General features: G+C 65.1%; 1 protein-coding gene across 3 annotated transcripts in view; it reads left to right on the top strand.

Moving 5' to 3' along the window:
- MEGF6 (multiple EGF like domains 6) overlaps positions 1 to 9,473 on the top strand; it is a 101,472-nt gene extending 91,999 nt beyond the window's left edge. The window contains exons 20-36 of one of the 3 annotated variants that reach the window (XM_024760338.1): positions 73 to 201; positions 329 to 460; positions 961 to 1,089; positions 1,179 to 1,307; positions 1,495 to 1,623; positions 1,997 to 2,125; positions 2,406 to 2,543; positions 2,933 to 3,061; positions 3,469 to 3,597; positions 4,150 to 4,278; positions 5,281 to 5,409; positions 5,691 to 5,819; positions 6,053 to 6,181; positions 6,269 to 6,397; positions 6,982 to 7,110; positions 8,487 to 8,534; positions 8,857 to 9,473. In XM_024760338.1, the coding sequence (XP_024616106.1) occupies positions 73 to 201; positions 329 to 460; positions 961 to 1,089; positions 1,179 to 1,307; positions 1,495 to 1,623; positions 1,997 to 2,125; positions 2,406 to 2,543; positions 2,933 to 3,061; positions 3,469 to 3,597; positions 4,150 to 4,278; positions 5,281 to 5,409; positions 5,691 to 5,819; positions 6,053 to 6,181; positions 6,269 to 6,397; positions 6,982 to 7,110; positions 8,487 to 8,534; positions 8,857 to 8,918 (2,057 nt within the window). In that variant the 3' untranslated portion in view covers positions 8,919 to 9,473. Of the gene's footprint in view, positions 1 to 72; positions 202 to 328; positions 461 to 960; positions 1,090 to 1,178; positions 1,308 to 1,494; positions 1,624 to 1,996; positions 2,126 to 2,405; positions 2,544 to 2,932; positions 3,062 to 3,468; positions 3,598 to 4,149; positions 4,279 to 5,280; positions 5,410 to 5,662; positions 5,820 to 6,052; positions 6,182 to 6,268; positions 6,398 to 6,981; positions 7,111 to 8,486; positions 8,535 to 8,856 lie in introns of those variants that run through there. The other 2 variants (XM_024760339.1, XM_024760340.1) reach the window with 2 other exon arrangements.
- The last annotated feature ends 2,382 nt before the right edge of the window (positions 9,474 to 11,855 follow it).

Here is an 11,855-nt window from a genome sequence, read left to right on the forward strand (position 1 = left end):
TGTGTCCCGTACCCGTGTCCCCCTGCCCCAGTGTCCCGTGTCCCCAGTGCACTCACCCTGCCCTCCCTGCAGCTTGCCCAGCAGGCTGGTTTGGGCCCAGCTGCCAGATGCGATGCTCCTGCATCAACGACGGGCTCTGCCACCCGGTGACTGGCCGCTGCAGCTGCGCCCCGGGGTGGACCGGCCTCAGCTGCCAGAGAGGTCGGCGGCCTGGTGTGCAAGCGTCCCTGCCCTGCCCCGGGGAAGCCTCCGCCCCGGCCCCGGGGAGGGCCCTGGACCCCATCGTGGCTGTGGTCACCTGCACAGGGTGACCCGGCCCCTGTTGCAGCCTGTGACAGCAGCCACTGGGGGCCCGACTGCAGCCACCCCTGCAACTGCAGCGCAGGCCACGGGAGCTGCGACGCCATCAGCGGCCTGTGTCTGTGTGAGGCCGGCTATGTGGGCCTGTGGTGCGAGCAGCGTGAGTCCCGGCCCCGCCCGCACACGCGCACGCACACGCGCGTGTGCACATACCCGAGTGTCGGGGACCTAGTCCTGCCTTCCTGTCCCTGGGCAAACAGGGAGTCTCCTTGCCTGAGCCCACCCCCATCCCTCCCCAGCCTGGGCCAGGCTCCACCCTCCCACCTGCCTGGGCCCAACAGAAGGCCCACCTGGCGCAGCAGGGAGAGGTGGGGCCGGTTGCGCCCCACAGGACACCTGGCACCTGGAGGAGGGGAGGAAGGTGTCTGCTAAGGAATGAGGGCCTTGCCCTGGCCGGGTTGGCGGGTCTGAGTGGGCCTGGGGCTCCCTCCTCCCCAGGGCTCGGGGCTCGGTTCCTACCTGGGGGACAGGTACAGAGGCCTTGGGTATGGAGGGGCTTCTCCTGCCCCACAGTCCCAGGCCCTGGCCCGGTGGTGGTTGAGGCCTGGGGAGGATTAGGTCAGGCGCACCGTCCCCCCAGCTGATGGTCTGGTGTCTCAGGGTGTCCCCAGGGCTACTTCGGGCCGGGCTGTGGGCGGCAGTGCCAGTGTGAGCACGGGGCAGCCTGTGACCATGTCAGTGGGGCCTGCACCTGCCCGGCCGGCTGGAGGGGAACCTTCTGTGAGCGCGGTGAGCCAGGGTGCAGGCCGGGGTGGCCGGGCGTGTGGGTGGGGACCCATGACCCCTGGCCATCTCCCATCACCGCCCCCTGCCTGCAGCCTGCCCTGCCGGCTTCTTCGGAGTGGACTGCCACCACGCCTGTGACTGCAGCACCGGGGTGCCCTGCGACGCCGTAAACGGCTCCTGCCTCTGCCCTCCTGGCCGCCGGGGTCCCCGCTGTGCCCAGAGTGCGTGAGACCCCCATCAGCCCTGGGTGCTGCCCGTCAGGGTTAGGCTCAGTCCTTATCTGTAGCCACCCTGACTGGTGCCCAGGCCAGAGGGAGGGGCAGATGGACCACAGCAGCCCGGGGCCATCTGCTGCAGCCCCTCCCGGGGTCCGTCCCTCCGGCCCCTGACCGCCCCTCTCTCCCGCAGCCTGCCCAGCCCACACGTACGGCCACAACTGCAGCCAGGCCTGCTCCTGCTTTAATGGGGCCTCCTGTGATCCTGTCCACGGGCAGTGTCGCTGTGGCCCTGGCTGGACGGGGCCCACCTGCCTACAGGGTAAGCCCTGCCCAGGAGTCTGGGGTCAGGCAACGTGCTTGCCCCTCCCTGGGCCGTGCAAGGTCACACCGTGTCGGGCACGAGGTGGACACACAGCTCACTGGGAATGGAGGGCAGGGAGGGCGGGGGCCGTGCCCCCGCCATGGGGCACCGGGGCAGGGGAGGAGGGCTTAGGCCCACACCCTTCAGCCCTGAGCCCCCGGAGGCTGGGCAGCTGGGCCCGGGGAGCCCTGGAGCAGGTCATCCTAGAGGCAGCCCTAGGTCCCTGCCCTTTGGGGCGGGCCTGCAGGTCCAATGGGCTGGCCCTCTGAGGGTTCAGGCCCCCGGCCTGGCTGGCGGGGATGCTGCAGGTCACTTCTCTCTCCGTCCGCAGCCTGCCCTGCAGGCCTCTACGGCAAGGACTGCCAGCATTCCTGCCTCTGCCAGAACCGGGGCACCTGTGACCCTGTCTCAGGCCACTGCACCTGCCCCGAGGGCTGGGCTGGGCTGGCCTGTGAGAAAGGTGAGCGCCGGGCAGGCGGGCGGAGGAGGAAGGAGGGACCCTGTGGTCTGGAACCCAGGGCCAGCGCCCCGGTGTGCCTCGGTGCAGCCCCCTCCCCCTGTGGCTGACTGGAGTTGGGGGTCAGGGTCCTGGGGTGTGGCCTGCAGTGTCACCAGCCCACTGGGCACCCCTCCTTCCCAAGGACACGGGATCCGAGGCTCTGGGTGCGGGAAGCAGGGGCGGGTGGGGGTGTCCTGGGCCCCAGGGGCTGGACCCTCACCGGTCCCCTCCCCTGCCCCAGCCTCTGCAGAGTGTCCCCCGGGGTTCTCCGGAGCCAGCTGCCAGCACGTCTGCGGGTGCCTCCACGGCGGCCTCTGTGACCGGCACACAGGCCACTGCCGCTGCCCGGCCGGCTGGACCGGGGATGAGTGCCAGAGCCGTGAGTGGGGCGGGTTAGGGCTCCTCCGGTGTGGCCTTGGCTCACGCCAGGGTGTGGAGGCCTCCCCAGGGTGGGCAACGGACAGGTAGGGGGTAGGGCTGTGGGCTGAGCTCCCGGGGCCTCCCCGCCTCTGTCCAGGGAGCCGCCCCGAGCAGCCCGCCCGCCTCTTTCCCTGCAGCCTGTCCTAAGGGCGCCTTCAGGTTCTCTGTGAGAGGAGAACTGTGCCTGCCGGCGGGGGGCCGCCTGCCACCACGTCACCGGGGCGTGCCTCTGCCCGCCGGGATTGGGGGCTTGCGGTGTGATAATGGCGAGCCCCCAGCTCCGCTGGTGCTCCGGGTGGGGCTGGGCCCTTCACACGATGACCCCTCTGGGCCCATGCCTCCCTGCAGCCTGCCCGCCCGGCTGGTTTGGAGAGGCCTGTGCCCAGCGCTGCCAGTGCCCACCCGGCGTTGCCTGTCACCACATCACCGGAGAGTGTCACTGTCCCCCAGGCTTCACTGGGCCCGGCTGTGAGCAGGGTAGGTGACCAACCTGGGCGGGCCCTTGGGCAGTGGGTGGCTCAGGCCACGTGTGCCCCTGTGCTGGGCCCCAAACCTCTGCCCCCAGGAGGGGCTCCGGGAGGCGACTCCCGGGAGGATGCCCACTCCAGGCAGGGCCGGCACTGACCTCCTGCCTCCTCACCCCAGCCTGCCCGCCCGGTGCCTTTGGGGAGAACTGTGGGCAGAAGTGTCAGTGTCCCGGCGAGGACCAGGCCTGCCACCCTGCCTCGGGGGCCTGCGTGTGTGCCGCTGGCTACCACGGTGCCGGCTGCCAGCAACGTGAATGTGCCCGTGCTGCCCGCTGGGCCCTCGGGAAGGATGACGTGGGAGGTCGGGGGCTTTGCGAGCCCCCCCTGGCCCCTGGCAGCTGGCCCCTCCCCCTGCAGGGTGCCCGCCCGGGCGGTTCGGGCCCGGCTGTGAGCAGCCGTGTGGGTGTCTCAACGGGGGCTCCTGTGACGCGGCCACAGGGGCCTGCCACTGCCCATCTGGGTTCCTCGGAACGGACTGCAGCCTCGGTGAGTGGCCAGGGTGAGGGCAGGGGCAGCTCCTCCCTGTGCCTCGGTGGTTAGGGTTAGCCAGCCTGCGGGGAGGACAGCCCCTGACCACCCCCTTCGTGGGCCCGCCCCCCGGGGCCTGGCCGCAGACTGGGCTAAGCTGGGGGTTCCGTGTGACCAAAGCATCCCTGCCGGCCAGCTCTGCCTGGCCGTGTGCTGTGCCCCCGGCTCAGCCCATGTCCACCAGGGGCCGTGCAGAGGCCAGCTGGGCCTGCTGCCGAGAGAATGGCCTTTCCCTGAGCCAGGTGGGGCCTTTCCAATCATCTGGAATCCTGGTTGGGCTGGCAGGGTGGGCGGGGGCCGCCGTGAGTCACGCGAAACGCAGCGCAGGCCGGCCCTCAGCAGAGCCAGCAGGCAGGGGGCGTGTCAGCAGGCAGCCCCGCCGCATCTGGGCAGACAAGGGAGTCTCCCCACCCCGCCTTCCCTGGCCCATCCCGCCCTGTCCCGGGCTGACACGGCAGAGAGAGGGGGGATCCTGCCTGGAGCGGCCACCCTCCCATTTCCTCCTGGCAGCCTGTCCACACGGCCGCTTTGGCCCCCACTGTGCCCACGTGTGCAGTTGTGGGCAGGGGGCGGCTTGTGACCCCGTGACCGGCACCTGCTCCTGCCCCCCCGGGAGGACTGGCGTCCACTGTGAGCACGGTGAGAGCCTGCTGCCCCTGCTGCCTGGGATACTTCATGGGTATCACTCCCTCAGCCTTGCGGGGAGGGTGATGGGGTGAAGCCCTGGGGTCACTGGCGGAGAACTGGGTCCCCACCATTAATCCCCCAAGTGCCCTGAGGATAAGTGAGGGTCTAGCTTGTGTTGACAGCAGTGTCCACTCGGCTCATTGGGTCATCCGATAGCATCCCACGCCTTGTCTTGACCTGTGACTCCAAGGCTCAGGCCATCAAGTGACCTGTCCAGTTCCCTGTGACCAGTGGGGGATGAACCCGTTCTGACCCAGAGCCCCCCCCCAGCAGGAGGGGTCAGGCGGCTGTTTCGTCTGAGGACGGAGGCAGACTTCTGGCTGATGTCCTCTTGGGTTGGGGTCCCTCTGGCCTTTCTACTGGGCCCAGTGGCCAGGGACCCCACAGAGAGGGAGGCCTGGAGCCCAGCCCATGGTGGGGAGCTGGGGCAGTCCCTGGGGACTGTGGTGGGGCTCATGCTTACGATGGCATGCACGGTCCTCAAGGCCCTGCTTGGCCTGGCCCTGCACCCTGGTAGGTCTGAGCCCCCTGCCGCCCTCTGGTCCTCGTCAAGGGGCCGGTCACACTCCCCTAGGCCCGCAGGGAAGGACGGTAGCCATGGGTCAATCAGCGTGTGAACAGGGGCCACCTGGAGTGCAGGGTTGCCCAGCCTCCTCTCTGCTACCACCTCCAGGAAGACTTCCCTAACCCCCTGCCGCCAGCCGGGCAGGCACTCACAGCCCCTGGCGGGCCCTGGTCCCTCTCGTCCTGTGTTATCCTCAGCGCCGATCAGGCCCGGCATCTGTGGAGGATGGATGAACGGGCAGGATGTGGTTGGTGTTGTTTCCGGGCGCGTGTGTGCCCGGGGGGCAGGGACTGGTTCTGAGGGGCCCGGGGAGTGTTTGTTGAATGCCTGTCGGATCTGGGGGTTGCGTCCCTGGGCCAGAGCTCTGAGCAGTGCCCGACTGTCCCCAGGTTGCCCCCAGAACCGGTTTGGTGTGAACTGTGAGCACATGTGCTCCTGCAGGAACGGGGGCCTGTGCCACGCCGCCAGCGGCAGCTGCTCCTGTGGCCTGGGCTGGACCGGGCTGCACTGCGAGCTGGGTGAGTGTCTGTCCGGGGCGGCCTGGGGGCCACATCGCCGTGTGAGCTGCAGGGGTGGTACCTGCAGGGGAGCGAGGCCGTGCCCGGTGTGGTGGTGGCAGGGTGGGGGGCCCTAGGCTCCCGAGGGGGGCCATAGCTCGAGGGCGTTTGTGGGGGCCGCGGGTTGCCGTAGGGCCGGGCGAGGCTGCCGGGCTCCCGCGGATCAGGCTAGTGCCCAGGGGCCAGCCCCGCGCCCCCTGCTCTCCCGTGGCAGGAGGCTGACACGCCGGCCCCCTCCCCAGCCTGCCCCGCTGGGCGCTACGGTGCCGCCTGCCGCCTGGAATGCTCCTGCCGCAACCACGGCACCTGTGAGCCCTCGTCGGGCGCCTGCCACTGCGGCCCCGGCTTCTACGGCCAGGCCTGCGAGCACCGTGAGTCGTGGGGTCGGCCCCTGTCCCGGCATCCGCTCCTCCGCCTTCCGTGTCACTCCCCGCGGGGGCCCGATGAGATGAGGCCTGACCCCAGCTTCGGTGGGGCTCCCGGGCCAGAAGTCCCGGCTCAGGGCCGGGCCTGGGTGGGAGGACGGGGGAGCTGGGCCCCTGACCCAGTCCTTTGCTCACTCTGGGCAAACTGAGTCAGGAGCTCCAACCCGGGTCTCCCTCAGCCTGTCCCGCTGGCTTCCACGGGGCTGGCTGCCGGGGAACGTGCGAGTGTCAGCACGGCGCCCCCTGCGACCCCGTCAGTGGCAGGTGCCTCTGCCCTGCCGGCTTCCGTGGCCAGTTCTGCGAGAAGGGTGAGTGGTCCGTGCGCCCACGTTCTCCATGCGGCCCCTCGCCCCTGGGTACGGGACAGGTGATGCTAAGCCCACTGCCCCCACCAGGGTGTGAGTCGGGCTCATTTGGAGAAGGCTGCAACCAGCAGTGTGACTGCGAGGATGGGGTGCCCTGCGACCCCATCACCGGCCACTGCCTATGCCCCCCGGGGCTCATGGGGGCCACCTGTGACCTGGGTGAGTCTGGGATCCCGCTTGGTGGGGGGCATGGGCGCGGGTCTCTGTCAGTGTTGTTGACCGTGTTGAAGGAGCCCCACCTGTGCCACGTGTGGCCTGGGTACCGTGCCCAACCCCTCCCTCTGCAGGGGCCCCAGCACGGAGCTCCTGCTCGGGTTGTCAAGGCCAGTCCCTCCCTCTGGTCCCCACCTGAGTCCCCGGTTAGCCTCTCCCTTGGGCGTGGGCCCAGTTAGGTGGGAAGGAAACGTGCCAGCCTCCCAGACGTGCCCGGGAGGAGGCGCCGGCCCTGGGGGCTCCACACACGTCCTCGTGGCTCTTGGCCGTCTCGCCCTGGAGGGAGCATCCCTGACCGCCAGCTCCCCTTTGCCAGCCGGGGGCTGGGCGGGAAGGCGGGGCAGTGATCCTGGGCCGGTGCCTGGTGCCCTGCGCTTTCCCACGTGAGAGCTCCTGCAGGACAGGGAAGCTGAGGCCCGAGGTCCTTGCTCCCGCACATCCCCCACGGGGCGGCCCGAAGCCTGGGGTCCCTGCTGCAGGCAGACGGGAGTGGCACTCAGGCCCGTCTCTCCTGTGTCTTGTGCCCTCAGGCTGCAGAAGCGGCTTCTTCGGGCCAGGCTGTGCCTTGCGCTGCTCCTGCGGGGGTGGGGCTGACTGCGACGCTGTCAGTGGGCAGTGCCACTGCGTGGACGGCTACGTGGGGCCCATGTGCCAGCAGGGTGAGTCAGGCTCGGGGGAGAGAGGGACGACTCTGCTGGCTGGGCCAAAGGTCACCACCCCAGCGCGGCGCCCGTGCTATCTGCAGGCCTCTGACGGGCTAAGTGTGAACCTTCCAGCCCTTGGACCATGGGGCCGGACTCGGCCGTGGGCCAGCCGGCAGTGCCCTGCTGACTCCAGGCCCAGACAGCGGCTGGGGTGGGCTCAAACTGCAGAGGGCGGAGACCCCACGGGCAGGGCTGGGTGATCCAGCGTGGGTGGGCGCAGACACAGCCCACCGCCCCACCCCTTCCTCGCCCTGTGTGTGTGTGAACCAGGGCACGACGGTGCGCCCGCGCATGTGTGTACAGTAGCACAGGCGTGTGCTCCCGTCTGTGCACGCTAGCACCTGCGTGTGTCCCAGTGTGTGCGTGCCAGTGCCTGTGTGTGCTCCCACGCGCACATGTGCTTCACGGCATGCCTGTGCTCCAGTGCATTCGTGTTCCTGTTTGCACCCACGGGCAGGGGCGGGGAAGGTGCCGTGATGGCACCGTGGCCTCTCAGCCCCCTAAGCCTCTGGGGGAATGTGCTGTCTGCAGGCAGAGCTCGGGGTGCCCTGCCCCTCCGGCCAGCTGTGCTCCTCTGGTGTCCTGGTCACCTCCCCCAGGCCCAGCCTGCTCCTGGGAAGAGGCAGCACCAAGAGGTCGTGTCTGCCAAGCGAGACCAGAGGCTGGCTTGGGGCCTGTGCCGGGCAGGCCCTGAGACGGGGTGAAGGGGGAGCCAGGCTGTGAGCGGGGATTCCAGTCTGGGCTCCTTGGCTTGGGGACCCCAGACATGGTCTTCATATTGTGTGTGCATCTTTTTGAGCCTCGTCGAGGCAGCCCTGGCCACAAACTCTTAAGCACCTTTAGGGGAGGGATCCCACCTCCTGCAGAGGGGTGGGGTGGGGCAGGTGGAGGCAGAACCTGGGGGGCTGGTGCTGGGATGAACGCTGTCCATGGCGGCACCTGGTGGTGAGGTATGGTACTGCGCCGCAGGCGTCCTGGGCGGCCTTGACCTTCAGCGAGGGTCAGGAGCTGGGGGTTCACCTGCCTGAGGCCCCGTCTGCTTGAGCAGAGCCCTGCTGGGGAGGAGGACAGGCAGGGCCTCGCTGCCCTCCGTCCTGGAGTGGACCTTACTTAGTCCCTCCTCATCCAGCCTGAAGTCCCACCTCCCGGCCCCTCTTCCAGCAGGCAGGGCTGGGGACTTGCCTTTGGGGAGCGGGAGGGCCCCATCATTTGCGTAGGAGTGAGGTGGGGAGAGGCCCTGCAGGGTGGGAGTGGGGGTCCCTGCAGGCCTCGCTGCCCCGTTTCTGTTGCCCACCAAAGGGTGGGGCAGTAGTGTGTCTGTCTGCCTTCAGGTGGGCCCTCCCAGTTCCCCGAGACCCCATCCACAGCCCTGGGCCCAGGTAAGGGGGCCGGGGGCATCCCCACTTTGCCAGGAGGGTGGCATTTGGTGGCATCGCATGTTCGTTACCAGCAGACTGAGGCCAGAGGAGGGGTGAGAATCGGGCACTTGCGTGTGATCTGGGCCCCACTGGGTGGCGGGCGTTCCAGAATCTGGACCGCAGAAATGAGGCGTCGGGGGCAGCTGGGGAGGAGCGGCTGGGCTGCCCGCCTCTGTCGGGCTGGGGCTGGAAGGACAGGAGGGGAGTCCTGAGCCCAGAGCTCTGAAAACGTGGAGAGTCTGCACCTGCCCCGGGGTGACCTGCTCGTCTCCTGCCCCTTCAGTGGCTTCACAGTCAGCCTCCCACCGCCCCCGGCTCAGCAGCAGCAGCGCAGAGAAGCAGTAGCTCAGGGGCAGCGCCCGCCGAGGCCTGTCTCCCAGGGGCCGCTGAGAGGACCCAGGGGCCTTGGTGACCACTGAGGAGGGACGCCGGGGGCCGGGACTCCTGCCCCACCCTTGTCTCCGACAGTCGTGCAGCTGCAAGGATCGTCTGGCCACGAGGAGGGAGGCCCTGCCCGGCCGCGCTCTGCAGCACCGGGGCACCGGCGCGGGGCCACAGTGTGGAGGAAGCCCCCAGCCGGCGCCCTGGGGCGGGACTGCGGGCGGGTGTGGGTGCAGGTGCGGGCGTGGGGCCCCTGCCCTCGGAGCAGGTTCTTCTGGTGCTAGGCCCGGGGACTGCTGCAGCTCGGCCTGTTTACCTGGAAACAGCTGGGCCGTATTTATGGAAAGGTATTTATGGGCAGCCAGACATGCCCACTGCACCCCTGGGCGCTGGAGGGCTGCCCGCCTCCTGCCCAGCCCGGGAAGCCCTGACTCGGGACTGCGGGACCCTGAGGGGCCTCTGGGTGGGTGCTTCGGTACCATGTGAAACCCAGTAAGTTAAGAAAGGAGCAGCCACTTCCTCAAGGCCTGTGTGTTCACTGCTTCGTGTGGGGCCCGCAGGGTGGCCTCCTGGGGCTGCCGCCATGAATGCGCCTGGCCGGAGAGGCCCGTTTGGCCCCTGTGCCCCTCTGGGGACAGGGGAGCCACACAAGCAAAGTCGGGGTTTATCCCGGTTCCCGGTGCTCTAGAGGGGCGTGGTGCCCCGAGACCGAGGAAGCGCTGAGTCCCAGAGCCTGCGTGGGGGAAGCATGGCCCCGAGGGGAGGAGGGAAGGGGTGCTGTTGGGGGCAGCCTGGGTGCCTCCCTACTCCTACCCTGGCCCTATCTTCAGGGTAGAGCCAGTGGAGAGGGCTGGACCCAGATTGTCACGCTGGACACCTAGGTCTGGGCTGTAGCCCCTCCCCCTCCCCTCCAGCACCAGCCCAGGTAGCTGATGCCTCTAAGGGCGAAGGATCTCATGGGCAAAATAGGGTGGGTTCTAGAAAGCCCTGTCCCCTTAGACAACTAGTGAACAGCCAGTAGCAGAGGAAACCGAATTAATGGGCCACCGTGTCAAGACTCTGAGATACATGAATATAATCCACACCTGGAAGGGGTTGGGGATGGTGGTGGTAACGTGATGCGGGAAGAAGCAGAGGCCAAGAAGGACCAGGGGCAGGACTGAGCGGGAGCGTGTGGGCGCTGCAGTCGGAGGGAGGGTGGCAGGAATCAGGCTGAATAGTGGGTTCTCCAGCTCAGGACACTCGCAGGAGGCAGCATGGAGGCTGAGAGAGAGAAGATACAAAGGAAAGATCGGTAGAAATGGGCAAGGGAAGTGTTAACACCCGTGTGTCTGAAGTCCTAGAAAAAGCAGGTAAAACCCATTGACACAAAGCAGCAAGTTCTCAGGTCCAAAGCTGGATGGTCTCAGATGGAAAGCACTCAAAGTGCAAATAAAACAAAATAAAAAAGCCCTCGTCCAAAGAACTTAAAGAATAGTAGTGGCGAGGAGAAACGCTACAATCCCAGAAAAAATAAACAGGAGTCAAGAGTGACATCTGACTCCACGGCAGGAACGCTGAAAGCGAGAAGATGGTGATGTTGATTTCAAAACGTTGAAGAGGAGATGTCGAAATTTGAATCTCACGGCCTTGAATCATGTGTCCTGCTAAACTGTCACTGAGAAGCAAAGTGGATGTTTATTCTCAGGTGTCCAGGGCCTCGGTGGGCACCGCGCGAGAACCAGACGTGAAAATACGCTCAGAGAAGTTTCCCAGCAAGAAGGGAAAGTGTGAGGTAGTCACTGCATTTCCCATATGACCTAGTGACTAAGAGAATATTACAACAATCACAGCGGAAGCCAGGTGAGGCGGGAGCTGAGGCAGGTGGGGAAGAGAAAGACACTGAGAAAAGGGAGCGAAACTCTAGTGCAGTTGGAGCTGAATAAGAAACCGTGACCTCCGCAAAAATGCTGGCAGGATGTTTAACTTTCAGATGGGAGGGAATTTCACCTCTCCAGTGGAAGGCAGGAAGGAAGGGTCAAGCAGAATGAGGAAGTAGATAAAAGCCTGATTGAAGTTGTTACAGATGATCAAAAATCAGATCCCTAGACTGCATTAAACATGCTTCCACAGCATTTTGTTTACGAAAGACATACCTGGAAGGACAGAAGTATAAGCGTACAAAGTAAACAGAAAGAAAGCCGGGCCGTGAGTTTCGTTATTTCAGGGTGAAAAGCATCGTATGTGCCTGTATGTAAATATACACACATACGTGCCCCAGCAGTCGAGGCTCAGATCCGTAAAGCTGTGGTGGGTGTAACAGGCGGAAATGATTAAACCGGTGATTTTAATAGAAAAGCCAATACAAAAGCAAGACACAGCAATGATAACGTTTTAATCATCTTTACACACACGCTGTGTATACCTATGCCTATATTTATTTATTTCTAGTCACATATGTACACATCTATGTTTAAGTCTATGAACTTCACACTCAGCGAATGGAGAATAACGGAACATTTAACAAACCTAAAATTCCGTCTTTGAAGGGTAATAAAGAAGAATATTCTAAAAAGATTGATGATTTTTTTAAACATGAAGCAAGAAAAAAAAATACAGAAGATGAGAGGGTTAACTACAGACACAGAGAATAAGACATAAAAGAGTATTAGGAACAGCTATGTACTAGTAACTTTGAACACTTAGAAAAATGGATATGTTTTGGGAAAGTATAAAATGCCAGGATCAGTGTAAGTAGAAATTAAAAATGTGAATAAACTAGTAACAAGTAAATGCAAACAGTAGTCACAGCTCCACCTCCCCCTCTGTCACCAGGAACACCTGGGACAGGTGTCGGTAAAGGGGGCTGGGCCAGACTTCCAAGACACGGGAACTTGTCTGATGTGAGATGTTCCAGAAACA

Source organism: Neophocaena asiaeorientalis, unplaced genomic scaffold (genome assembly GCF_003031525.2).
Source record: "Neophocaena asiaeorientalis asiaeorientalis breed wild unplaced genomic scaffold, Neophocaena_asiaeorientalis_V1.1 scaffold489, whole genome shotgun sequence".
Lineage (NCBI taxonomy): Eukaryota > Metazoa > Chordata > Mammalia > Artiodactyla > Phocoenidae > Neophocaena > Neophocaena asiaeorientalis.